We start from the raw sequence: 26606 nt of genomic DNA, 5'->3' as shown, positions 1-26606 counted from the left end.
AGCCTCTTGAGTCAAGTGGAATCATGCATAGAAGTACCTAACTGTTAAAAATACCTTGGCATTTTATTGTGGTGGTAGAGTTGTGCTTGTGTGTATTTTTGTCTTTACATTTCAGAATACTGTAAATTGTTTCTTAATGAGGCCAATATATAGATCCCTAGAACTTTACATGGAAGAGCCAAAGCATTTTTCTTAAGTGGAAGTTGCTATTAAGACAGGATTTATCTAAAGAGTCTTTATATGTGTCTCATTTTTTTATACTTATAGTATTAATGTATTTCCTTATTTTAAATATACTTCTGATTGTGTGTTAGCTTTTAAATTCCATTTGTGCTGTTGACACCTTGAAGGATTTGAATCCTGAATCAAAGGTTAATGACAAGCTGTTTAATTCTTTTTTCCACCTTATTCTCATTTATCTTTTTTCAGTGGCATGATTTCTATTTTCTTTTGGGTTTTATTCTTTTCCATACTTCTCTTACATGTTGTAAAACCTTATGTTTCCTGTTTAGTATGTCAGCAGATTTGCGGTACTTAGTTTTTGGTTAATGGTTAAAATGATCTTAAATGAGAACATATGATTTATAACTGGTTTCCTTATTCTTATGTAAAGAATCTGGTTTACCCTTTATATATACAAACATAAATATATGTTTGTATTTAATGTATTATACGTTCTGTTTTTTTATACTCTTGGGCTTATTTATATACTCAACAAATACGCTGTTAAATACTTGTTACTGTAGTCGTGAATATTTATTGAGGTACTGCACGCATGAATATTTCCTTAAACCTTGGTTTAATAGTATTGTCATTCATGCCTGCTATTTTATACATGCATATTGACATTTGCATTCACCACATTAAAAAAAAACATTGCGACTTAAATATCAAAGTCTTTATGGCTTTTAGTAAGATAAGAATATGTGTCTATTACTGATACTGAATATTTATCTTTAAATTTCAGATAAGCCTTTGAAAAAAAGAAAACAAGATTCTTACCCACAGGAGGCTGGGGGTGCTACAGGAGGTAATAGACCAGCTTCTCAGGAGACGGGTTCTACGGGAAATGGGTCAAGGCCAGCATTAATGGTTAGCATTGATCTTCATCAGGCAGGAAGAGTGGACTCTCAGGCTTCTATAACTCAGGATTCAGACTCCATAAAAAAGCCTGAAGAAATCAAACCATGTAATGATGCACCTATTTCTGTTCTTCAGGAAGATCTTATTGGAAATCTTAAATCTACACCAGAAAACCATCCTGAGACTCCTAAAAAAAAGTCTGATGCTGAGCTTTCAAAGAGTGAAATGAAACAAAATGAAAGCAGATTGACAGAATCTAAACCAAATGAAAACAGATTGGTGGAGACAAAGTCAAATGAAAGTAAGTTAGAAGCTAAAATTGAGACACAAACAGAAGAACTGAAACAGAATGAGAGCAGAACAACTGAATCCAAACAAAATGAGAGCACCACAGCCGAACCTAAACAGAATGAAAATAGACTGTCTGACATAAAACCAAATGACAACAAACAAAATAATGGCAGATCAGAAACAACAAAGGCAAGACCCGAAACCCCAAAGCAAAAGGGTGAAAGCCGACCTGAAACTCCAAAACAAAAGAGTGATGGGCGCCCTGAAACCCCAAAACAGAAGGGTGATGGACGGCCTGAAACTCCAAAGCAGAAAGGTGACGGCCGACCTGAAACTCCAAAGCAAAAAAATGAAGGTCGGCCTGAAACACCAAAACATAGGCACGAAAATAGGAGGGATTCTGGAAAGCCATCAACAGACAAAAAACCTGAAGTGTCTAAACATAAACAGGATATTAAATCTGATTCACCTCGGTTAAAATCAGAACGAGCTGAAGCCTTAAAGCAGAGACCTGATGGGCGATCTATTTCTGAGTCCTTAAGACGCGACCATGATAGTAAACAAAAATCAGATGACAGGAGTGAATCAGAGCGACATCGAGGGGATCAGTCTAGGGTTCGAAGACCAGAAACATTGAGATCTTCTAATAGAAATGAACATGGCATTAAATCTGATGGTTCAAAACCTGATAAACTAGAAAGAAAACATAGACATGAATCAGGGGACTTACGGGAAAGACCATCTTCTGGGGAGCAAAAATCAAGGCCTGACAGTCCTCGTGTTAAACAAGGAGATTCTAATAAATCAAGACCTGATAAGCCTGGTTTTAAATCACCAAATAGTAAAGATGACAAAAGGACAGAGGGCAATAAGAGTAAAGTAGACAGTAACAAAGCTCATCCTGACAATAAGGCAGAATTTCCAAGTTATTTGTTGGGGGGCAGGTCTGGTGCATTGAAAAATTTTGTCATTCCAAAAATCAAGAGGGATAAAGATGGTAATATTACTCAGGAGACAAAGAAAATGGAAATGAAAGGAGAGCAGAAAGACAAAGTAGAAAAAATGGGATTAGTTGAAGATCTAAATAAAGGAGCTAAGCCTGTAGTTGTGCTGCAAAAACTGTCTTTGGATGATGTTCAGAAACTTATTAAAGATAGAGAAGATAAATCAAGAAGTTCCCTTAAACCTATCAAGAATAAACCATCAAAGTCAAATAAAGGTAAGAATACTTACACTGATGTCACTTGTATTCTAATTAGTTTTCAAGTTATAGGGTTACTAAGGATTAAAAAAGTGGAAATTTACAAAAATTGAAGCACTGCTACATGAAAACATAACATTTATATAAAACAATAATGAATTGTTTTCAGTAATATAAATAAAAAGTTCTCAGTGAAAATTCTTTGTCTTCCACCCCTATTTGAACTACTTGGTGTAGTCATGATTTTTACTTTGGTACTCAGAGATAAGTTCTTTTGCTGTTTAGTTATTTCATGTATTTTTGAAAGTTGCTTATTAATCAAATGAATGATTAGGATGGATGTATGTAACAACTTCCTAAAAAGTTATTCAGACTGTAGAAGTATTCCATTCTGTAAGGAGGTAGTATATTGAATTTTAATTTCTAACATCTCAGGAAAGCTATATGGTATACAAAAATCAATGTTATAAGCTCTTCAGAACATTGTGTCTCAATACTATTTTCTTACATACTTATGTATGTTAATTATTGATGCATAGTTTAAATTTATATAATTTAGAAAGTTATATAAAAGGTTATTATCTTTTTGTGGGAGAGGTGGTTAGTTACAGACGTTTTATTTAAAAAATATAGTTTTGTTCTTTTCTAGGGAAAAGTAATAGGGAATAGTATTCACCTCTTAAATTGGGTTAAATCATTAGTTTTGAGGTTTGGGGTGGGTTTTTTGTTTTGTTTATTATATGGTTGCTGAGTTAAATCCTGTGGTTACTTGAGTAGTATTATTTCCAGGAAAAAGAAAGTCCTAAGTATTGAGAATACAATGGCAGTTTGTGCAGAAAATATAATTTTGTATTCCTTTGTATACTGCTTTAAAAATATATAAGTATATATACAATATATATGTATATATAATTTGATGATGGTGTGTGGCAAGACCTATTTAGCCCATGCAGTATAAATACATTAAGATACAGATTTTAAGACAATAGAGGTGAAAGTTTGATTTTTAAGTTCTCCTTCTGTAAAAGAGGTTCATTAAGAACTTAGATTTATATTTACTTATAGGACTATGAAACTCTTGAATTGTGCTATTTAGTAGGATAGCCAACTAGACTCTTAGGCTATTTAAATGGAAATTACTTTAAATAAAATTAAGAAATTCATATTCTCAGCAGCCACATGTGGCAAGTGGCTCCCTTATTTACACACATAGAGGACATTTGCATCATCATAAAAAGTTGTGTTGTATAGCACTGCAGTGTACTAAGAGATCCAGAAGGTGTAATGGTTATTATTATTTTTGTAAAATGTTGTATCTTGTCTATCAAAAAAAGCTCAATGAAAACATAGTATTACTGTTAAGAACTCTTTATTCAAAGAAGTCGCTTCTCATGACTGATCTTTTTTTTTTTACTGTTACTTGGTCTTTATCAAATGTTTATTTTTTCACTATTTAATTTTATGTTTCAAAAATGAAAAAAGATTGTCTTTATCACTAATATTTATCCTTTTGTAGTGAAGCTTTAGATTTTAAATTATAGCAGTCAGACTTAAAAAATTAAGACTTCAGGTGTAACTAACAGTCTTTATTATTTGACTTAGATGCATTTCTTCAGAATTACTTGCTTATGTAAAAGAGGTTGTTAGAATGTAGTGGCCAGCACTAGAATTTAGATACAGATTGTTTTTTAAAATTTTCACTGAAACTTTGGGAATGGCTTATACATAGTATAAGCTACAATTTTAGAAGAGTCAGAAAGATGGAAAGTGGTACCCTCTTGTCCCTTGATCTGGACCGTCTTTTTCTCCCCTGCCCTCTGTCAGCTTATGCTAGCCTTGCTTTCTAAGCTCTGTCCTAACAAAGAATCTTTACAACTGAACATCAAGAAACGAATATAGCTCCTAATATAGTACTCCTAATAGTAACTGCTGTACTATTTCCCCTGGTTTTTTCATTGCCTGTGAATGTAAACTTTTTAGTACTAATTCATGTTCCTCCTAAATGTACTTTTAACATGAATGTATATACTTGACATATTCATGTTAGTAAGTAGGCTATCTGGGTGTGTCTGCCTGTTAGAGTAGGCTGTGTGTGTGTGTGTGTGTGTGTACGTACACATGTGCAAGTACATATACACACATATATTACAGATCTGCAATTATTATTAAGTGAACATTTCCATTAAAAATATTATTTTAATGCTTAGATTCACTTCAGGATCCCATGTATATCATTTGGCTTTATTTGTACCTTAGAATTCATATCTGTTATTTTTTAGTATACTAATTTTGGTTTTATCTTAGATGTCTGCTACTAAGTTAGCAATAGCACAGTTACATAATTGTGAATTTTTTTTAATTACATAGGAAGCATAGTTGTGGCATAACTACCCTTTGTGTAGCACACATTACTTGAGACTTTCTTTTGGAGAGTCACAGAGAATCACATATTCTGACATGTTGGTGTTTTTCTAAGTAAAGGAATTGTATTGAGTATTGCTGAGATACTTTTGTGGTTGATTTCTAAGGCCAAAATTCTTGGTAGGTTTTCTTGGAAGAGTCATGAAATTCTGTCTTTTACATATTTTTACCTGATGTCAATATTTAAAATATCCATTCTTTAGGAATAGTTTAAAATTCCTTGAGTATACTTTAAGCTGATCAATTTTGAATGGTAGGCATATAGATTTATAACTTATAATAAATATTATTTATATTTGTTGTTTGTGTGACCATATTAAATGTAAAGTGACATTGTTTTATTTCTATGGGGATATGTGTGTATCCCAGTACCTAACATAATACCTAGTGCTTAATTAGCATATTAAATATCTGTTGAATGACTGTTGCCACCATGTTTCAGAAGAGGATTTGTGTGCAGATTAAAAATGTGTGTTCATTTTTTATGTTCCTACCAGTAGACCCTAACCCAAGAGCTACACAATTTTCAACTTTGTGTCCCCTAAAATTTGTTATAACTTGTTTTACACTGTCAACTACCTACTTTTTGTTAAGATCCCAAGAAAACTTACTCATATGTATATCTGTTTAATTTACCCTTTTTCTTATTTTGCTCTATAGCTGTTACAGATTGGCTCAGTATGACTTCTGTTCTCATCCTGCTTCTTTCATCTTCTGTCTTACCATCACTTTGTTTCTTCTTTTTCAAGTGGGGGATGGGTACAGAGAATCAACATAATCTTTTAAAACCTTTAAAATTTTTAAAATATCTTCTATTATACTTCAGTCAGTATACTGAAATGCCAAAAATAGTATCTTTATTGTTAAAATATTCTTAGACTATTGTCCTGATATACCCTAATGTATAATATGTCTCCAAATTAAAATAATATGAAGTTAAGAGGTCTTTAAGATTGGCATGTTCATCAGCTAGCCTGCCTTATGTGTTATTAGCAGCTTAGTATCTGTAATCACACACATTAACAATTTGATTGGTTATTTACAATTCCAGAATGTCTCATGATATTTTAGCTTTATGTCCAAGGAGATAATTTTTTTTCTTCCTCCACATACTTCCTTCCAACCAGTGTATCATTTTGTATCACTTAACTCACTACTTTTAAGAAATATCCCATACCATCTATATTTGAGATCATGGCCCTTAAACCATGAAACAGTTACTGAAAATGGTTTTCGCTGGGAATGTGTACTTCTCTAACAGCTCAAATAGTCAACAGTGTTTAAACCCTAGGGTTCATTTGGTTAGGTAATGGTTGCGGTCATATTGGGAGCAGTTATTTCACCTCAGTTATTACTGTACCAGTTAAACTACTAAATGTTGTTCGCTATAATACATTGGTTGCTTCTATAAAGTTTTCCTATATGTTAGAAATAGGTGTATGTATGATTGAGGGGTGAGAAGATAGCAAATAATTACTTGTGAGAGAACCTTCTATTTATGAAGAACACACTGAATTCTCTCTTACTCTAAAAAAAGTTACTGAAATCCTCCCCTACAAGAGCCTGATACCTATACTAAGATAATGAATACCTACTTGATAGATCATAGTATACTATATCATAGTATAATAGTAAATCGTTAATATAATATTGTAGTAAGTTAATTTTATTATATAGGTTAATGTATCATAGTACAGTTGACTCTTTAACAACATGGGGGTTAGGGGCACTGGCCACCACACACTTGAAAATCTACGTATAACGTTGGACTCACAGAAACTTCTCTGCCAGTAGCTTACTGTTGACCGGATGCCTTGCAGATAACATAAACAGTTGATTAACGTACACACACACACACACACACACACACACACACACATACATATATATACATATATAACAGATATGAATTCTAAGGTATTATATACTGTACTTTTACAATAAAGTAAGCTAGAGAAAAGAAAATTATTAAAATCATAAGAGAAAATACATCTATAGTACTATACTATATTTATTGGAAAAATTCTGTCTATAAGTGGACCTGTGTAGGTCAAACCCATATTATTCAAAGTCAACTGTATGTATAATATAATACATAGGATGATTTAGTATAGTATAATATCAAGTAGGTTTTCATTATCTTAATATCAGTCTCTTGTAGAGGAGGGTTTCAATAACTTTTTTTAGAATAAGAGAATTCACTATAGTAAGAGTAATATATCAGAGTAACAGTATATAATACTATACTCTGATATAATATGATACAATATAATGTGGATTTTTAAATCTGGATCCCCTCCAGATTAAAAAAATTAGCCTTCTCTGGCTTCTAATGTTGAAAATTGAAAATTCTCCATTAAGTCCATTATAAATTATAATACAAAGTGCACTGGAATCAGAATCTCGAATAAATTGTAGCCTTGGTTCATTCACTTTATAATGGAGAAACCAATTTTCTTCCTACCTCATTCATTTATGAGAACCAAAAGGAATCTTGCAGTAAGAACCAAGAGCTGTCCAATTTTTTATATGACGAAATGCAGTCATGCCATTTTCATTGAGTTTATCTAATGAGAGTATTTTTGAAAAACTTTTTATGTATATATACTTTATATTCACAGTATATTCGAAGACACTGCTACCACCATTTCTTGTCAATTTTTTGAGATGTATTTAACATAATAGCATTTCATTGAAGTGTACAAAATAATAATTTGATGTATGTATATATCATGAAATAATTACCACAATAAATTAGCATTCATCACCTCACATAGTTCTATTTTTTTTTTCTTATGAGAACTTTTAAGATTTGCTGTCTTAGCAACTTTGAAATACACAGTATGGTACTGTTAACTGTAGTAACTATGGTGTACATTATATCCCCAGAAATTATTCATCTTATAACCAGAAGTTTATACATTTTGAACACCTGTACCCATTTCACCCAACAACCACCACCCCCCTCCACCCCCGTGTCTGGCAACCACCAACCTGTTCTCTGTTTCTGTGAGTTCAGTTTTTTTAGATTCCACATATAAGTGAAGTCACACAGTATTTGTCTCTCGCTATTTGACTTATTTCTCCTAGCATAAGGCCCCGCAGGGTACATCCATGTTGTTGCAAATGATATGCTTTCCTTCTTTTTTGTTACTGAATAATCTAGTGTGTGTGTGTACATATACATTTACACCACATTTTTCTTTACTCATTTGTCAATAGACTAAACAACTTAGGTTGTTTTCATGTCTTGGCTATTGTAAATAATGCTTCAGTGAACATGGGTGGGGACAGGCTGTGGAGATATCTCTTTGAAATAGTGATTTCATTCCCTTTGGGTATATATCCAGAAGTGAGTATTGCTGGATCCTATGGTGGTTTTATTTGAGACCTCCATACTATTTTTCATTGGCTAGACCAGTTTATATCCCCCCCCCCAACAGTGCACAAGGTTACATTTTCTCCACATTCTCACCAACACTTGTTGTTGCCTTTTTGATAATAGCCATTCCAGCAGGTGTACCTTCTTCCAGTTTTGATTTGCATTTCCCTGATGATTAGTGATGTTGAGCACCTTTTCATACACTTGTTACACTTGTTGGCCATCATGGTTCCTGAGATCGAGCCCCATAGCAGGCTCTGTGCTAATAGCTAATAGCACAGAGCATGCTTTGGATTTTTTTTCTCTCTCTCTCTCTCTGCCCCTCCCCCACACATGTACTTGCACTTCTCTCTCTCTCTCTCTCTCTCTCTCTCTCAAAATAAATAAATACACTTAAAAATTTTTTTCTTATTTTTGTTAAATCTTTTTTTTTTTTTTAATGTTTTTATTTATTTTTGAGACAGAGAGAGACAGAGCATGAGCTGGGGAGGGGCAGAGAGAGAGGGAGACACAGAATCCAAAGCAGGCTCCAGGCTCTGAGCTGTCAGCACAGAGCCTGACGCAGGGCTCGAACTCACAGACTGTGGGATCATGACCTGAACTGAAGTCGGACGCCTAACCGACTGAGCCACCCAGACGCACCTCTTTATTTTTGAGAGAGAAACAGAGTGTGAGCAGGGGAGGAGCAAAGAGAGAGGGAGACACAGAATCCGAAGCAGGCTCCAGGCCCTAAGCTGTCAGCACAGAGCCCGATGCAGGGCTCGAACTCACAAACCTCTGAGCCGAAGTCGGACACTTAACCAACTGAGCCACCCAGGTGCCCCTTAAAAATTTTTTTTTTTAAATTTTTTTTTTCAACGTTTATTTATTTTTGGGACAGAGAGAGACAGAGCATGAACGGGGGAGGGGCAGAGAGAGAGGGAGACACAGAATCGGAAACAGGCTCCAGGCTCTGAGCCATCGGGCCAGAGCCTGACGCGGGGCTCGAACTCACGGACCGCGAGATCGTGACCTGGCTGAAGTCGGACGCTTAACCGACTGCGCCACCCAGGCGCCCCTAAAAAAAATTTTTTAAATGACCATCCTTTCTTTGTTGAATATTCTTGGCTGCTTTTTTGTAAATTAATTGACCATATATGCATGAGTTTATTTCTGGGCTGTCTTATCTGTTCCATTGATATATGTGTTTATTTTTATGCCATTATCATACTGTTTTGATTACTACAGCTTTGCAATATAGTTTAAGATCAGGAAGCATGGTGCCCTGAGCTTTGTTCTTCTTTCTTAAGATTGCTTTGGTTATTTGACTATTTTGTGGTTCTGTGCAAATTTTAGGGCTGTTCTATTTCTGTAATAAATGTCATTGGAATTTTGACAGGGATTGCTTTGTATATATAGATGGCTTTGGGTAGTGTGGGCATTTTAACAGCATTAATTCTTGTAATCCATGAGCACAGAACTTTCTTTGCATTTATTTGTCTCTTTAGTTCCTTCTATCAACTTTTTCTAGTTTTCAGTGTACAGATCTTTCACCTCTGGTTAAATTTATTCCTTGTATTTTGTTCTTTTGGATGTAATTATAAATGGATTTTTTTCTTAATTCTCTTTCTGATTATTGTTAGTATATCAAAATGCAACTGATTTTTGTATGTTGATTTTGTATCCTGCAACCTTATTTACTTTATTAGTTCTAACAGTTTATTGGTGGAATCTTTAGGTTTTCTATATATATCATGTAATCGGGCAATAGCGGTAGTTAATTTTTCCTTTCTGGTCTGGATGCCTTTTATTTCTTTTTCCTCCCTAATTGCTCTGCTCTGGCTAGGACTTCTAGTACTATGTTGAATAAAGATGGCAAGATTGGGCATCCTTATCTTGTTCCTTATAAAGCTTTTCACCATTGAGTAAGATATTAGCTGTGGGCTTGTCATATATGGCCTTTATTATGTTCAGGTACATTCCCTTTGTATGCAGTTTGTTGAGAGTTTTCATCATGAATAGATGTTGAATTTTTTAAAATGCTTTTCTGCATCTATTAAATAGATGATCATATTATTTTTATCATTCATTTTGTTAATGTGTATCACATTAATTGACAGATTTTAAACCATTCATGCATTTCTGCAATAAATCCCACTTCATCATGGTATATAATCCTGATTCTTTTAATGTGTTATTGAATGCTATTTGCTAGTATTTAGTTGAGGACTTTGAATCTATGTTTATCAGACATATTGGCCTGTGATTTTCTTTCTTGTAGTGTCCTTTTCTGGTTTTGGTATCAGGGTAATGCTGACTTCAGAAGTGTTCCCTCCTTTTCTTCCTCTTCTGTTTTTGGAAGTGTTTGAAAAAAATTAATATTCTTTAAATGTTTGTTGGAATTCATCAGAGAACTTGTCTGGTCCTGGGCTTTTCTTTGTGGGAGGATTTTGATTACTAATCCAATCTCCTAATAATTGGTCTGTTCAGATTTTTTATTTCTTCATGAGCCAGCCTTGGTGGGTTATATGTTTCTAGGTATATGGATCCTTTGTATTTATATGGTACCAGTTTTAATGCGTCTTCTTTTGTTTTTAATTTTTTTTTTGAGTCCTCTTCCTTTTTTTCTTGGTAAGTGTAGCTGAAGGTTTGTCTATTTTGTTTATTTTTTCAGAAATTCACTTCTTAGTTTCATTGATCTTTTCTGTTTTTAGTCTGTTTCAATTATTTCTTCTTTAATATTTTCATCCTTCTATTAAATTTGGGCTTTGTTTTCTTTTTTTAGTTCCTTGAGATTAAAAGTTAGGTTGTGCTTCTACTATTTATTTTTTCTCTGTGTCTACATATCAAGGAAAGGATCATTTGATCCCTGCTTCCTACTTTCTGTGTTGATTAGTAGTAAATTGTCATTTACATGATAAACTTACTGGAAAGCATGTTTCTTTTTATCGTTCTTCCCCATAGTAATATAGTAGCTGCACATTGATGAGATATTTGTAGTACTAGTGTCAAGATCAAAGCTGATGCTTAAAGCCAGATTTTTCTTGGAATCTTTTCTTCTGCCTGCTTCATTTGTAATAGTTTTTTTTCATTTGCTACAAACCAACTCCTTGGTTTTTGTCTTCATTAAATAAACCAATTTTCAGTGATCTAAAATGTACAGAATATAGTGACTGCACTGGCGAGGTGGCTGGCACTTTGTTCCAATTTGAAAAAACTATGACAGGATAGAGATCAGGGGTCAGCAGACTTTTTCTGTGAAGGCCCAGATTGTAAATATTTTAGGCTTTACGGGCCACTTTTTTTTAACATTGCAATAATACGAAAGCAACCATAGACAACATGGAAATGATTGTGTGTCACTGTATTCTGATAAAACTTAATATACAGAAATGTGTGGTGGGCATATTTGACTCCACAGGCTGTAGTTTGCTGAGCCTACCTACTGTAGATATATAAAATTAAAATTGTAATGTAGGTTAATCTGATAAATAGATTATTCTGTAGCAAAGGAGACCTAAAATTTGTAATGTCCACTGTTATTTGAGTATTTATATGTGTATGTAAAACGATTCATCTAGAATGAGTTTTGAAATAGTTTTCTAGTTCTCTAGTATTTATGTAGTGTGAAGTTTGCCAAATATAGTATTTCAAGAAGGATATTTAATATCTGAGTACCTCATTTAGTGGGGTTATATAAGTTATTAATATATTAATATTTAATATATAAAATATATAACAAGTAAAATCAGATTTCAATTACTTTTAATATATTTTACACTTGTCACACGTCAGTTATGATATCTTTTCACTTTGTGGATAAACTTCCTTCAGGATTTAGAAAAGAATTTTCATCTGGAAAAAAGCTGTTATAATAGATAAAACTGATCTAAACACCTTCATAGAATTTTTTTGTTGTATAGATTTCCTTGGAATAAATTTCTATGAATAGTATAAGTAATGAGTTAAAGGATTTTAACCCCATTTGCTCTGTTATATATTCTATACTAGTCAACAGATTCTGAGTATATACATTTCAGTCAACTACAAGCAGACTTAACAGAACTCAGAAGCAAAGGCTGAATCATTTCATATCATCTCAAACATCTCTGCATAGCAGTTAATTCCTAAAGACATCGCTGTGTAAAGCATTGTAGAAAATTTGATCTTTTCAATAATGATCATGAGTCAGGAAGTTGACTTGTTAAAAAAAAAATGGACACAGTGCTTTTAAGAAAAATTTACATCAAGAATAGAATATTGGGACACCTGGGTGGCTTAGTTGGTTGAGCATCCAAGTCTTGATTTCAGCTCAGGTTGTGATCCCTGAGTCATCATGGGATCAAGCCCCATATCAGCTCCACACTGTGCATAGAGCCTGCTTAAGATTCTCTCTCTCTTCCTCTGCCCTCTCCCTGACTCGTGTATTCTTTTTCTCTCTCAGTCTCTCTCAAATTAAAAAAAAAAAAAAATTTTTTTTTAAAGCAATAGAAGAGTGGGGCACCTGGGTGGCTTAGTCAGTTAAGCGTCTGACTCTTGACTTTGGCTCAGGTTAAGATCATGCAGTTTGTGGATTTGAGCCCTGATCGGGCTTCTGTGTGGGCAGCAGGGAGAGTGCTTGGGATTCTGTCTGCCTCTCTCTCTGCCCTTCCCCCATGTGCACATACACCTTCTCTCAAAATAATAAACTTAAAAAAAAATAAGTTGAAAGTATATTGACTACCTTGTATCAGAGAGCTTAATTATCTATGCTATAATTTTGATATAAAAGTTGCTGTTTCATATTTTAAGTTTTTTTGTAATCCTGAGTAAGTAGTATTAGGCCTCCAGCCAGTACCTGGGGTCTCTCTGCCTCTTTACCAAAATTAAAGCAACTTTATACTAGATTATCTCATTATGCATCACTTCCATTTTTCCTAAACCATCACAAACAAAAGCAAACCTATTTCCTAACCTTTTCCTTTTAGAGAAGGTAATCTACCTGATGTTCTCTTCCCTTAAATTAAGACCTCATCCTCAGTTATAAATAGATCCTCCCTTCTTATTACTCTGATGACTGTTAACTAACATCTATAGAAAGCTGTGAGTTTCACTTCCCTCATTTTCACTCAACCAAAGAGCCTTAGCGTTACTAAAAAGGAGAATGTCCTTTCTCCTAGTTAGCTACTGCTCTTTCCAAATTCAGTTGATCCTTGAATAACATGGAGGGTTCTTCCTCTACACAGTCAAAAATCCATGTATAACTTTTGACTCCCCCAAAATTTAACTACTGATATAGCCTAATGTTGACCAGGAAGCTTTACCAATAACATAAAGTCAATACATATTTTGTTTATTACATGCATTATATACTGTAAAAATCATAAGAAAAAGAAAATACATCTACAATACTATACTGTATCTCTCAAGAAAAATTGGCATATAAGTGGACCCATGCAGTTCAAACATGTTAAGTGTCACCTGTAATTGCTAAAATGTACGTGTCAAAGTTTTTCCCCTAAGGTCATTGTTTTGTGACCTCCAAAATTTTTTTTTAATGTTTATTTATTTTTGAGAGAGAGATATAGAGTGCAAGCGGGGGAGGGCAGAGAGAGAGGGAGACACAGAATCCGAAGCAGGCTCAAGGCTGTGAGCTGTCAGCACAGAGCCCAACGCAAGGCTTAAACCCATGAACCACGAAATCATGACCTGAGTCAAAGTCGGATGCTCAACCCACTAAGCCACCCAGGCACCCGACCTCAAAACTTTGGACAGCAATCTTCTATGTCCCTACGTTCACTGCAGATTTTGGTCCCTAGTGCACAGTCTTCCTCTTTATCCGTAGTACTGCCATCAGGTTAGGTAATCTTATGGTCCCTGTGAAAGGAACATTCAGTGTCCTGGTCTCATAGTTGAACCATACTTTTTTTTAGTTTCTCTTTAGGTTGTTGCTTTTTGTTTCTACCTCCCAACTGTTGCCATATTTCAGGGCTATGTAATCCACAATTTATGCTACTTAGATGCACTTCTTAATAGTGGCTTTAAGTAAAGAAGTTGGCTTGCATTTAGGAACCATTTCTACCAAAAATATGTATCTTCTTCAAACTGTATTAACCCACTTAGGGTTACACGACAGGCAGATTGCCTGTATTTGGGGTTAAAGATCCATTTGATGCTACTCCTTTGTAATTTGAGTAGGTTATTGGAAGAATTGTCCCTGAACTACATTATGCCTAAGATGTTTTTATGACTTACATAATTTGGAGTTTTATGTGAGTTTCTTGGTTTGTTTCTGAACATGACTGGTTTCCACTGTCTGAATCTTTAGTCCCAAAGAGTTCATTTATTTTAATCTCGGGGTTGTTTGTTTCACTTAAAAAAACAAATAACACATTTTTTTTTAATGTTTATTTATTTTTGACACAATGTGAGAGACAGAGTGCAAGCAGCGGAGAGGGAGACATAGAATCTGAAGCAGGCTCCAGGCTCTGAGCTGTCAGCACAGAGCCCGACACAGGGCTCGAACTCACAAACTCACGAACCGTGAGATATGACCTGAGCCAAAATCGGACGCTTAACTGACTGAGCCACTCAGGCACTCCCAAATTATACATTGTTATCTAATCAGTGACTCTTTGAGACTTTTAGTAGTCTGGTTTTAATAATCTGCTAAATGTGCTAATATAAGTAATTTAGACTAGAAATCCAAGGTTCCTAAAATGTACCATATCTAGAAGTAAATGTATTCTTTTAGCCTTATTAGAGCTAGAAAATAGAGGTGCGCTACATCTAATGGAGTATATACCTACAAAAGCTGAAAGTGTGATATTCACAAAATTGTGACTAAATGACATTATCCCCTCAAGCCAGTAACTTAAAATTTTGTGGTAATTCAAACACCTGATTTAAACAATAAAGTAGTTGGAATGGGAGAAGTGAGGTGAGAAAGATAATCATCAGGTACTAGCAATCTGAATTTTTTAAGAACAATAACCCTACAAACAATTTCTTTTTTTTTTTTTTTAATGTTTATTTTATTTTTGAGAGAGAGCACAAACCAGGGAAGGGCAGAGAGAGACAGAGAGAGAGACAGAGACATAGAATCCGAAGCAGGCTCCAGACTGAGTTGTTAGCACAGAGCCCGATGCGGGGCTGCACCCATGAACTGTGAGATTGTGACCTGAGCCAAAGTCAGACGCTTAACTGACTAAGCCACCCAGGTCCTCCATAAACAATAATTTCTAAAGTCTAGTTTCTAGTTGTGTTAAGAAATAGACATTATTTTGCAATTAAACAATTGCTAGTTCCTAATTTAGGGGAAAGAACATAACCAATACATCATAGGCATCATTTGACGTACTCACTGTTTATTCAGATCTTTTGAAGCTGAGTCAGTTATTCAGTCCTTGATAATGTAGTAAAGAACCCGAATGTGAGTATAGGAAAGTCTAACATTTTATCTCTTATTCTTTATAATCAAGGGACCTAGCTGAGTCAGTTTATAAAGTGTTTTATTAAAAGGAAGAAAGGATGTGTTTAATTGAGAAAATGCCTAAACCTTTGGAATAGATGTTTCTATTCAAAATGAAACAGAGGTTACTTTTGGAGGATGATACATTGAGAGACATTACCTGTTGCTGGATTCGTTTTTTCTTAAGTTGGGTTATCTTCAGAAATTAAACACTTGGTCTTTGAATTATGTTGCTGTACCATTCAGTTATACAGAGGTTAAAATGATCGACCTAATAGAAAAGCTCTTAAATCTGATTGTATTTTTATGATTTAGGGAATAAGAGATGGTAAACTACAATGAATAAACTTTGGTGCCTGCTTTAACATATACATGATATTAAGTTTTCTATGTCTGGCTATTGTGAGGAGTTTTTTAAAAGAGAGAAAGAGAGCAGAGTCCTTGCTCTGGTGATCTCACAAACCATTGTAAAGAGACTACAAGTACCAATACATATATTGACCCTTGATTATCTATTGTATACTTATCCATAGGATAATTTTTATTCTGGGATATGTATCAGGTCAGTATATGTCTTTGAGAATGGGAATTTAAGCAGAACATAATCAGGTAAATTGGCTTTTTAAAAAATGTCATGATGGATTAAAGGCCAAATACTTTGGCGCTATCTCTACTTATTTTTTTTTTTAATGTTTTGTTTGAGAGAGAGCGAGAGCACACAGGAGAGAGGTAGAGAGAGCAGGAGAGAGAGAATCCCAAGTAGGCTCTGCACTGTCGTCATGGAGCCTGACATGGGACTCTATCTCACAAACCGTGAGATCATGACCTGAGCTGAAGTCAAGAGTTGGATGCTTAACTCACTGAGCCACTCAGGCACCAGGGGCTATCATTATTTAAATACCCCAAAAGCTTATAACATTTCAGGAGTACAAAAAGGACAGTACTTCCATTTTTTTTTTTTTTAATTTGGGAAATGTCTTCATTTGCCTCTAAAATCTAGCAATTCAGAAATTATACAGGAAGTTTGTAAGTGATCATAGGAAATTGTGAATGACAGGTAATCAGAAAGCATTTATTGAGCATTTATAAATTATTAAAATAAATTAAGATAAATTATAGGCCATGTGGAAAGGGGAAGGTAAATACTAGAAGACATGATCCTTCCATCAAAAAAGAACCACACATTTAATTAGAGGTGCTCAAGACGTTAAGGACTTTTACATGAGATGTATTTTGTATTTACCTTTGGGCTGAACATATGGACAATCCAAAGCTAAAGTTGGTTTCTTTTACTTGTAGCAATATTCTGAAAAGACCTCACTGATAAAGTACAGTTAAATTAAGAAAGCCAGCACAGAGTAATGTTACATGATTTGAAAGTGACACAGATAAGTTACACTCAACATTAGTCTGTCAGGATTCTCAGCAATGAATTCTTTGGAATACTACCAGTCACAAGTATTACATCTTTATTGGGTAAAATTTTTGCTATGCGTGTCCTTAGAAGAGTAAAAGACTAAAGGTTACTGAAATAACTCTTTCATGATGTTCAATAAAAATTGCATGAAGAATAAAAAAAAGATTATTCTTCCATTGAGATTAATAAGCTATGTTTTATATTCTTAAATTATTGGGATTGAATACTGAGGCTTTGAAATTATCTTAATCAGTACCCATTCATTTTTGTCATGATTTATTTTTATCCTTTACATAAGCACTATTAAAATTCAAATGTTGTAGTGTTAATGTTGATTATAGTTACTAATACTCCCCGTTATAATCCACTAAAGTACTCTTTGCTCCCAGTTTCTAAAATTTAGCAGCTAAGACCTCATTTTTGTACTTCCACTAAAAAATTTACAAGGGTAAGTAAAGTAAGTTAAAATTGTCATCATCAAGGACAAATTATCCTGAATAAATAGCTTTTGCTACTTCTTTATTTTTAAGCTCTCAATAAGATGTTAAGAATTTATTTCTTCATTTGTAGTGTTTGTGTATTTGTGTGTATGTGTGTAGGATTAAATAGTAAATATTATGTTAATGTTATTATGCTGATATATTTTTATTCCGTCATTACTTTTTCATGGGAAAATATGAACTTATTTCATGACAGACTTGAATTTACTATTTTCAATTATAGACAATTATATTTTAAAATATTTTTGTTTTGTTTATCCTGCCTTTCATGTTCCTTTATCTTCAGTTAAATGCATATATTGGTTTATCTGTTTGAGGAAGTTCTTTGGAATACTAAAGGCATTACCATGCCTCTCGAATAGACAGTGATAGGTAAAAGCATGTAAAACTCTAGTCTCAGCCATATCACACAACCACCAAGATCATAGATGAAGAGAAGGAGGTGCTAAGTGTCTTCCAACTCTTCTAATCTGCACGGAGAGAGAGCCTTACTTTCAAACTAACGGGTATAGACCTCTGTAAAACAAATGGGGGTGCTACCAAGAATGCAAAATGAATCCCCTAGTACAAATACGCTAGTCAATGCCAGTGGATTCATAGTTTTAGAAAGTTTTTAGTCTGTGCAGACAAATGAAGGCATTATATCAAAAACTGATGATATAACTACCCTTTTTATATTTTTTAAGTTGTTATATAATGATACATGTATAAAAACTGCATTATCAGGTCAGGGTTGAGCCTATTACAGTTTTAAATATGTGTTTTATTAAAATACAAAGCTGACTTAGAAAACGTATATAAATACTAGTATTTCATTTTCTTTGTTCTAATTTAGTTAAAATTTCCCTTTTATCTTCAGATTTAAATTTTTTTCTTACCTTTCATTAATAGGTAGTATAGATCAATCAGTGTTAAAAGAATTACCCCCCGAACTTCTGGCAGAAATTGAATCCACCATGCCACTTTGTGAACGTGTGAAAATGAATAAACGCAAGCGTAGCACAGTTAATGAAAAGCCAAAATATGCTGAAATCAGTTCAGATGAAGATAATGATAGTGATGAAGCTTTTGAATGTAAGTATCCCATAATTTTATTATTACTTTAGAATTAAAACGCAGGTTGATATGTTTGTCTCATTCATAATTTGGGGGGTTAGGAACAGTACAGTGATCTTAATTCTCAATAACTTAGTATAGCAAGGCTTTTTCTTTATACTAAAAAACGTGTGACAGATGAGATCAGTTGGCACCAAGAAAAAAAAATTTAATGAGCTATGATTAGTGTCAAATAACACAGGTATGTGTCTGTATTTAGCAAACATTTATTGAGTTCCTACTATATATGTTAGGCACTGAGATTAAAAATATAAATAAGATGTGGCCCCTGTCTTTAAAGAGCCTTCAGTCTAATGGGGGAAATATGTAAACAGTTGTAGCACAGTGAGAAAAGTACAGTGATAATAAGTAAATCCAGGGTGCTATGGGAGCACATTGGATTGACATCAAAATTATACTTGGGTTTCAGGGAACGCTTACTGGAAGAGGTGACACTTGAGTTGAGTCTTGAAGGACACATAGGAGATAGCCAGGTGAAGAAATATTTAAAACCATACTATCACTAAATTATGAATGGATTAGCCACATTGCCAATTATCTGTGTGGTTTGGACCTGGCTTCTCCTTTTTGCCCAGCTGTGTCCTGGAATTCCTCCCTTGTTTCACTGTTTTCCAGAGCTGGCTTCTTCACTACACAGCTACCTCTCTACAACACTGTGATCACCTGTCTTTGCACTAGACTTGCTATACCTCGCCTGTCTTCCTACTGGTCCACTGAAAAAGTTCTTCTCTTTTATCCCTATCTTCCTTCTTCTGGAGCAAGAGAATTGAGCCTAGCCAAGAGGGGTCAGCAACCTTGTTTGACTTAAACGGCATTCAGTGGAAACAGACTATGGGAGATCTTCACTTGTGTGCCAACTGACTTAGTCATTTTGACCAAAAGAACTGGGAAGACCTCCAGTGTATTCTACCTTTTCCACCTAGTTTCCATAGATTGAGGTGTGACAAGCAAGGGCAGGAAGGACAGATGCATGCTGCCAATTTTAAATGTATATTGCTGATGGAAATCCTTCACCTCCTCCAAAGTTTTTAATGTTCATTTACTCTGATTTTCTTTAAATTGTGAGCTCTTGAGCTATGAGCAGTAGGCTATAAATACTGAACAAATCTGAAGAAAGTTTTAAAATTGAAATAAAATATATAGCAAAGTTAATCTGACAATTATATGTACAATTGTTATCATTTGTATTCTCATGAGATGTATTTACATGGAATATATTTCAATGGCTAAACTTAACACTTTTTTATTATAATCAAACATTTTGGTCATATGGGAACATATATTCTGGAAAGGGATAGGAGAAAGGAGATCTGGTGGCTCATAAACTCACTCCCCTTTATAGACATGCCTCTCCTTCACTCTCTCTCCTGCTCCCTAAAACATCACCCATTTCTAAAGGGAGTAGTTAAGAAGGAGGAGTTCTTTAATTGCAGACTGATTGCAAATCACACTTCAACTCCCATTTCACTGAGAGCGGCTGAACTCCTCTCATTGCTAAGCTGAGGAGAATTTTGAAGCTACCTTGCAGTTAAGTAGAAAGGATGGCACAATCAGAAATGGCCATCAAGTGTAAGAGAAGAGAGCCACACATGCCTTATGTTTGTCATGAGTGCAGCCACTATTCTTTTCCTTGCTTTCTCTTAGGAGAGCTCTCATTTTATCTTATGGAAGCACTTAGTGTCGTCTTAAAGCCATGAACCCTGTTATATCTGTTTCCAAGTGTACTGAAAGCTCGTATCAGAGAACCTCAGCTTCAGCCCTTGCTAGGAAGAAGAAAAGTTTCTCTGGATTTTTTAAGAGACTTCAGAGTAGCTTCCTGTTTTTCTAATTTCTATACAAGTAACTATAGAAAAATTTACTCTGGAGCCGCTGATTTGAGAGATGGAGGAATTGCAATTGGTAGTTTACATAAACACATTGTCATTATACCACAACAAAAACAATGCAGTGAGAATATAGTGTAGTACAAAATGTAAAAGTAGTATGAGAACATAAACACGAGCATTATGCTGCTTGGAGAGAGACCGTTTGAAACTTAAGGTTTTACTGCAGTTTAATCAAATTGCACTCCTGAAAATCTAAAACTAAGGCAATTGTTTTGTTGAAGGATGGGGGAAAGGTTGAGGGGTAACTTTGAAAGTTGGGCCACATAGATCTGGATAGCCATAGCACAACTACAAGGTCAGTGTGTTGCTGGGGAAGGAGGGAAGATGTAAGCTAAAGAGCAATGTAGGTGAAAGTTAGGGAAGGTGGAAGACACTCAAGTCATATTTTATCTACCTGTCTACTGAGCTCCTCCCCTACTTCTTGAGAGTAATAGCAAAAGAATAAACTAGTAACAATGAATTGGGATCCTGATAACCTTATTACAACACACTGTATCATAGAAGTTGGGTAGGAATTTTTTCTAATTTGCCATCCTATTTTTATCCAAATTTCCTAAAGTTTAATGGATGTGAAAAAAAATCTTCAAGGCCTATAAAAATTATCACCGGTATGGTATTTTGTATGTTCTTGCTAACAACTGTAAGATTTTTCAAGCGTTTTCTAATCATAGAATTGAATGCTTGAAATGGATTTCGTATGAAATTAAGTTTCAAAAGGACTAGGTCATATTTGAGGTCATAGAATTCTTTCTGAACAAGTTTGCTTATTAGTTGTTTTTCCTCATGTTTGATAGGTATGTTAGTACTTGTTGAAAAAGTATTTATTGAATGCTAAATGTTTCTCTGACACACACACACACACACACACACACACACACACACACCCCTTATATTAGTTTATAAGGCAGCCTCTCAACTAAGAGAACGTACTGGGGCATACCCTAATTGCAAAAGGCGAGAAAGTCCTACTTCTTCCTCATATTTCATAGTCAAATTTATGCCTAATTATGAAGAAAATCATTGGAGATTTAAATATATGCATTTACATTTGTCTTTTTTTATGAACCATCTTTCTGTGCCAAGTCTATGACCAAAAAGAGGAAACAAAATTATCTTTTTCTGCCATACTGTCAGTAGATTGGACAGAAGGGTCCAGAACCAGAAACCAAACTAGATTCTCGAATAGGAACAGCTAAGGCAGCGTGTAAGGGTGAGATTAGCCAGAGTGTAGGCATTGCTTATTCACACATAAGGGCACCAGTACAAGCGTAGTAGAATACATCTATCTATGCTAGTAAGATTGGCATCCTTAAATCTAAGAATTTAAGGGGACTCAAGTGTTATTTTTGTCTTAAGTATTTGAGTATTGATCATAGTTAGGGATTTGAAATAGAAGTCAGCTACAAGAAAGCAAGGGAGTCACATTTAGTTCAACGATTAGAAAGTATTTCATTGTCAGCAACAAGTGGTCAAAACAAGAATCCCAAGATGTAGGACACATTACTTCTCTAACCTAGTTTTAAGTTGTTGGTACTGCATGCAAGAGCAGGTATGGTAAATATTTGTCACTTGTACTGCCCTCAGGCTCTCACAGGACAGACATTTCTAATCAGTCTTTCTTGCTGAAATATGATGCTTTCTCAAGGAAATATAATGTTCTTGGCAGCTATTACCATTTGATCAGAGTTGATGTGTCAGATGAAATCTGTTTGCCAGTTCTGCCTAGAAGTTCCTGTCAATACTGGTGATTTTAGCAGAATGCTTAGACCCTTGGAAAGATGGGGGAGGGACTGAAGGTAACATACATAAATTTGTTTATATAGCATTTATAAGCTTAAAAGCTTTTTTCTTTGGGTTTAAGCAAATATGTTATTGGGGAACTGAATTCAGTGTGAGTATTTGCAACTGTATGGATTTATTCTATCTCTGTAGGCCTGTGACGTTAGATTATCAGTCTGTTGAATTTTACCTAAATTGTGGGCTTAACTTGACTTTTAATTGTTGGTATACATGGTTACCCCATATTCTATAACACTTTCTCAAAAGTTTACTTTTCCTCCAAACCCTACTCCCCATCAGTAATCTAAATGCTTTAAGGTGTTTCTGTTTTTCATCCAAATCCTAAATAAAGATTGTTTTGCATGCCTTAATTCATCCTGATGGTTAGATATTATCTTTACTGACTCGCTGATTATATCTTTCTTTGAAATGAGCGCTGTTTAATTCCCAGAACATTCCTATCTATATTTGTTAGCAAACCAAATTCATGTAAAAATATTTAAATGTAGATAGATATTGCTAAAATAAGTGATACTATTTCTATACCATAATTCATATTTCTGATTAAACAGAAAAACTCAGAATTTCCTAGACCCACACAATGATTTTCCCCCATGTGGTAAATTTGTGAAGTACAAGCTTTAATAGTCTTTTTAAATGAGGTAAATTATTTGTCATGGGGATTTGCTTTTAGCCTCTAGGAAACGACATAAAAAAGATGATGATAAAGCTTGGGAATATGAAGAACGTGACAGAAGAAGCTCTGGGGATCATAGGAGAAGTGGCCACTCTCATGAAGGAAGAAGGAGTTCAGGTGGTGGTCGTTATCGAAACCGAAGCCCATCAGATTCTGACATGGAAGATTATTCTCCTCCTCCCAGCCTTAGTGAGGGTAATACATCAGTATCAACGGATTTCTTACATAAGCCACCTTAAATTTAGGGGTTTAACTTTGAAGACTCTTTGATACTTTTTTCTGAGTTCATTAACAACTCCTAATTGTTAATCAAGACAAAAGTATGTATTTAGTTTGGAATGGCAGTGGTTATTGTTTAAGTATTTAATGTTCTGGAAGAACCTAAGCGCAAGAATAGAAATATTTTAAGTTGTCTTTCCTGTATTTCAATATTTCTTTTGTTTGATTTAGTTGCTAGAAAAATGAAGAAAAAAGAAAAACAGAAGAAGAGGAAAGCTTATGAACCAAAACTAACACCTGAAGGTAAATTTTTGTCTTTGTTCATAGTGTTCAACTTCAGTATTCTACTTGTAATATGATCATAATAAGTTTTTATTTTTTCTTTTTGTAGAAATGATGGATTCTTCAACTTTTAAGAGATTCACAGCCTCAATAGAGAATATTTTGGATAATTTAGAAGATATGGATTTTACTGCATTTGGTAAAATCATTTTAATATATATTTACTTCTAAATATAAAATCAATTTTAAATGTATTTATTTACCTATGTGTCTAGCTTTCTGCCAGTTATCTAGTAGATACAGAGGCATGATTAAGTGCTCTCAAGCAACTTGAAATCTGGTTGTAGAGTCAAGTGTAGTCTATATTGTCAAGAAATTGAAAACTTTAGTATAAAAATCAGGTATTATTAATTATTGATAGTGTCTTAAGAATCCTGAAAGTGCAGTTACCAAGGTAGGTGAGAGTAATTAAGGAAACCTTAACGCAGGTAAGACTTGAGTAGGTCCTAGATAAGGACCTAAGTACTAATTTGAGCAAGGATGCAGAAACAGGAACCCATGCATCTGCTCATTTATTCTTATAGCCAATATTTATTGAATACTTGCTCTTTGTCAGTAATATATTAAGTGCTAGAGATGCAAAGATAAATATCCCAGCTCCTGGTTTCAAGTAATACAGAATCTAATACGGAAAACAAAATAGTAAACCAATTAACATACAATAGGATTAATGTAATATTTATATATTCCTTTTATAATAGTATGTAAAGATCATATCTGTAAATATAAAAATGTAATGTGCTTGCAGTGTTTAGAGCTATTCTCAACCATTTTATGCCACCTTCAGCTGGTACGAACATTTTACCTAATTTTACAAAAGCCATGTGATATACAATAATTTCTGATATGAGTCCATCTATTTGAAAATGCCTTAAAAGGTATATTACCTTTTATATTATATTACCCTTGATTTTAAAAATATTTGTTTTGTCAAAGTTACTTCCCTAAGTATCATTAATGCATTTCTCCATTATTTGGAGTAGCAGTTTTGTCATTTATAAAACTCCAGTGGTATGCTGAGAAACTGTCTCCCATGTCATTGAAGATCCCAACCAGAAGACAGATGACACTCTCAAATTGGGATAATTTGAGGAGGACTTACTTACAAAGAGACCAGTTTCAGAGTTAGGGACAGAATAGTGCCAGAATCCGGGGTTAACAACCATGAAACTGTTACCATCGCTGCTCCGAAAGGAACAAGGGTAAAGAGAAGTTACCAGAGCTCTCACTCTGTAGGGAAAAAAATATCGTAGACTGCCTTGAAAAAAGGCAATAACCTTTTGGTCAGAGGACATAGGCAGCCTGAGGAGACCGTACAAGGAAGGAGTCACGGATATAAATACCCTGACCTCACTCTCCTTCTCTTTAGATCTTCTGACAGGGCACCCCACTAGCTGTACCCAAACAGAAGCCAGAGAGCATGAGAGACTGTTATGTAGTGCACACAGGTCAGCCCCCTGGGGCAGAGAACTTGGTTGAGAGTGAAGACACGAGATCTGAGTCCTCTTTCCATCCCAGTCAGAGCTCTAGTTTTAATCCCTGTCCTCGCTTGTTAGGGGTGCGCTTGAGGTGTGCAGAAGCCTCTTAGGTTGTTATTTGTTTGTTTGTATTTGTCTATGTGTCCAGAAATTTTATTAAAAAATGAAACTTACTATTTTGAGCTATGTATTCTCCCTTAATTGTTTGGTTTGGTTTTTCAGGTGATGATGATGAAATTCCTCAGGAACTTCTCTTAGGAAAACACCAGCTTAATGAACTCGGCAGTGAATCTGCTAAAATTAAAGCAATGGGTATAATGGATAAGGTATCTCACTAAAGTAAATTTTATATATTTACTTAAGGTCTGATCTTTGAAATTAAAGTTTCCAAGGCAAATTACAAAGTTTACATAAAGTAAATAATACTGAAAACAATTTCTGGTTGCCTTCTGAGAGGCTAACTGAATTTTTTTTTTTTTTTAACTTGAATCAAAGAAGTATTCTGTAAATTATTCTAAAGAAAACTGTATCTCGGGGCGCCTGGGTGGCGCAGTCAGTTGGGCGTCCGACTTCAGCCAGGTCACGATCTCGCGGTCCGTGAGTTCGAGCCCCGCGTCGGGCTCTGGGCTGATGGCTCAGAGCCTGGAGCCTGTTTCCTATTCTGTGTCTCCCTCTCTCTCTGCCCCTCCCCCGTTCATGCTCTGTCTCTCTCTGTCCCAAAAATAAATAAGCGCTGAAAAAAAAATTAAAAAAAAAAAAGAAAAGAAAACTGTATCTCATTGCACCGAAAGAGGCATGGGCCTGGATTTTTTTTCCCACTGTTTTTCTTGTTATTGTCTCAGATATTCAGATTATTTAAATGTACAAATACACTAAATTTTTCCTTGGCGTTTGCTTTAGCCATTTAGAGTGGTAAAAGGGTAATGCTACAGTTTCAGCACATTAATTGTTAATAAGTACATAGTCTCATTGCTGTAGGCTTTATAATAATTTTTGTGAGTTGTCTTTCCTGTGAGCTCTCTGTTGCTAAATAGTCTCATTCTTTTCTAATGAAATAGCAGAGTATTTTTCATTGATAATAACTTCAGACAATAGTGACAGCATCAAGGGATGGCTTCCTATAATCTTTATGAGCCACCATTCACTTCCTAAACTACTGCATGATTGCTGTGCAGATACAATTCCAAGATGAATCCTCTCTCCTCCTCTTCTCTCTTTTTTTTTTTTTAAATTTATTTATTTATTTTGAGAGAGAGCGAGAGAGAACGTATGAGTGGGAGGGGCAGAGAGAGAGAATCCCAGGCAGGCTCCATGCTGTCAGCACAGAGCTAGACGCTGGGCTCGATCTCACAAACCATAAGATCA

General features: G+C 34.7%; 1 protein-coding gene across 4 annotated transcripts in view; it reads left to right on the top strand.

The window, feature by feature from the left end:
* NIPBL (NIPBL cohesin loading factor) overlaps positions 1–26606 on the top strand; it is a 202867-nt gene that overhangs the window by 112043 nt on the left and 64218 nt on the right. For 3 of the 4 annotated variants that reach the window (XM_030331112.2, XM_030331102.2, XM_030331119.2), the window contains exons 10-15: positions 968–2593; positions 18616–18798; positions 23200–23397; positions 23653–23724; positions 23813–23902; positions 25464–25567. In XM_030331112.2, the coding sequence (XP_030186972.1) occupies positions 968–2593; positions 18616–18798; positions 23200–23397; positions 23653–23724; positions 23813–23902; positions 25464–25567 (2273 nt within the window). The remainder of the gene's footprint in view (positions 1–967; positions 2594–18615; positions 18799–23199; positions 23398–23652; positions 23725–23812; positions 23903–25463; positions 25568–26606) is intronic. The other variant, XM_030331128.2, reaches the window with a different exon arrangement.

Source organism: Lynx canadensis, chromosome A1, assembly GCF_007474595.2.
Source record: "Lynx canadensis isolate LIC74 chromosome A1, mLynCan4.pri.v2, whole genome shotgun sequence".
Classification (NCBI taxonomy): Eukaryota; Metazoa; Chordata; class Mammalia; order Carnivora; family Felidae; genus Lynx; species Lynx canadensis.
The sequence above is the reverse complement of the archived record's forward strand: the minus strand, read 5'-3'. Positions and strand labels throughout refer to the sequence as shown.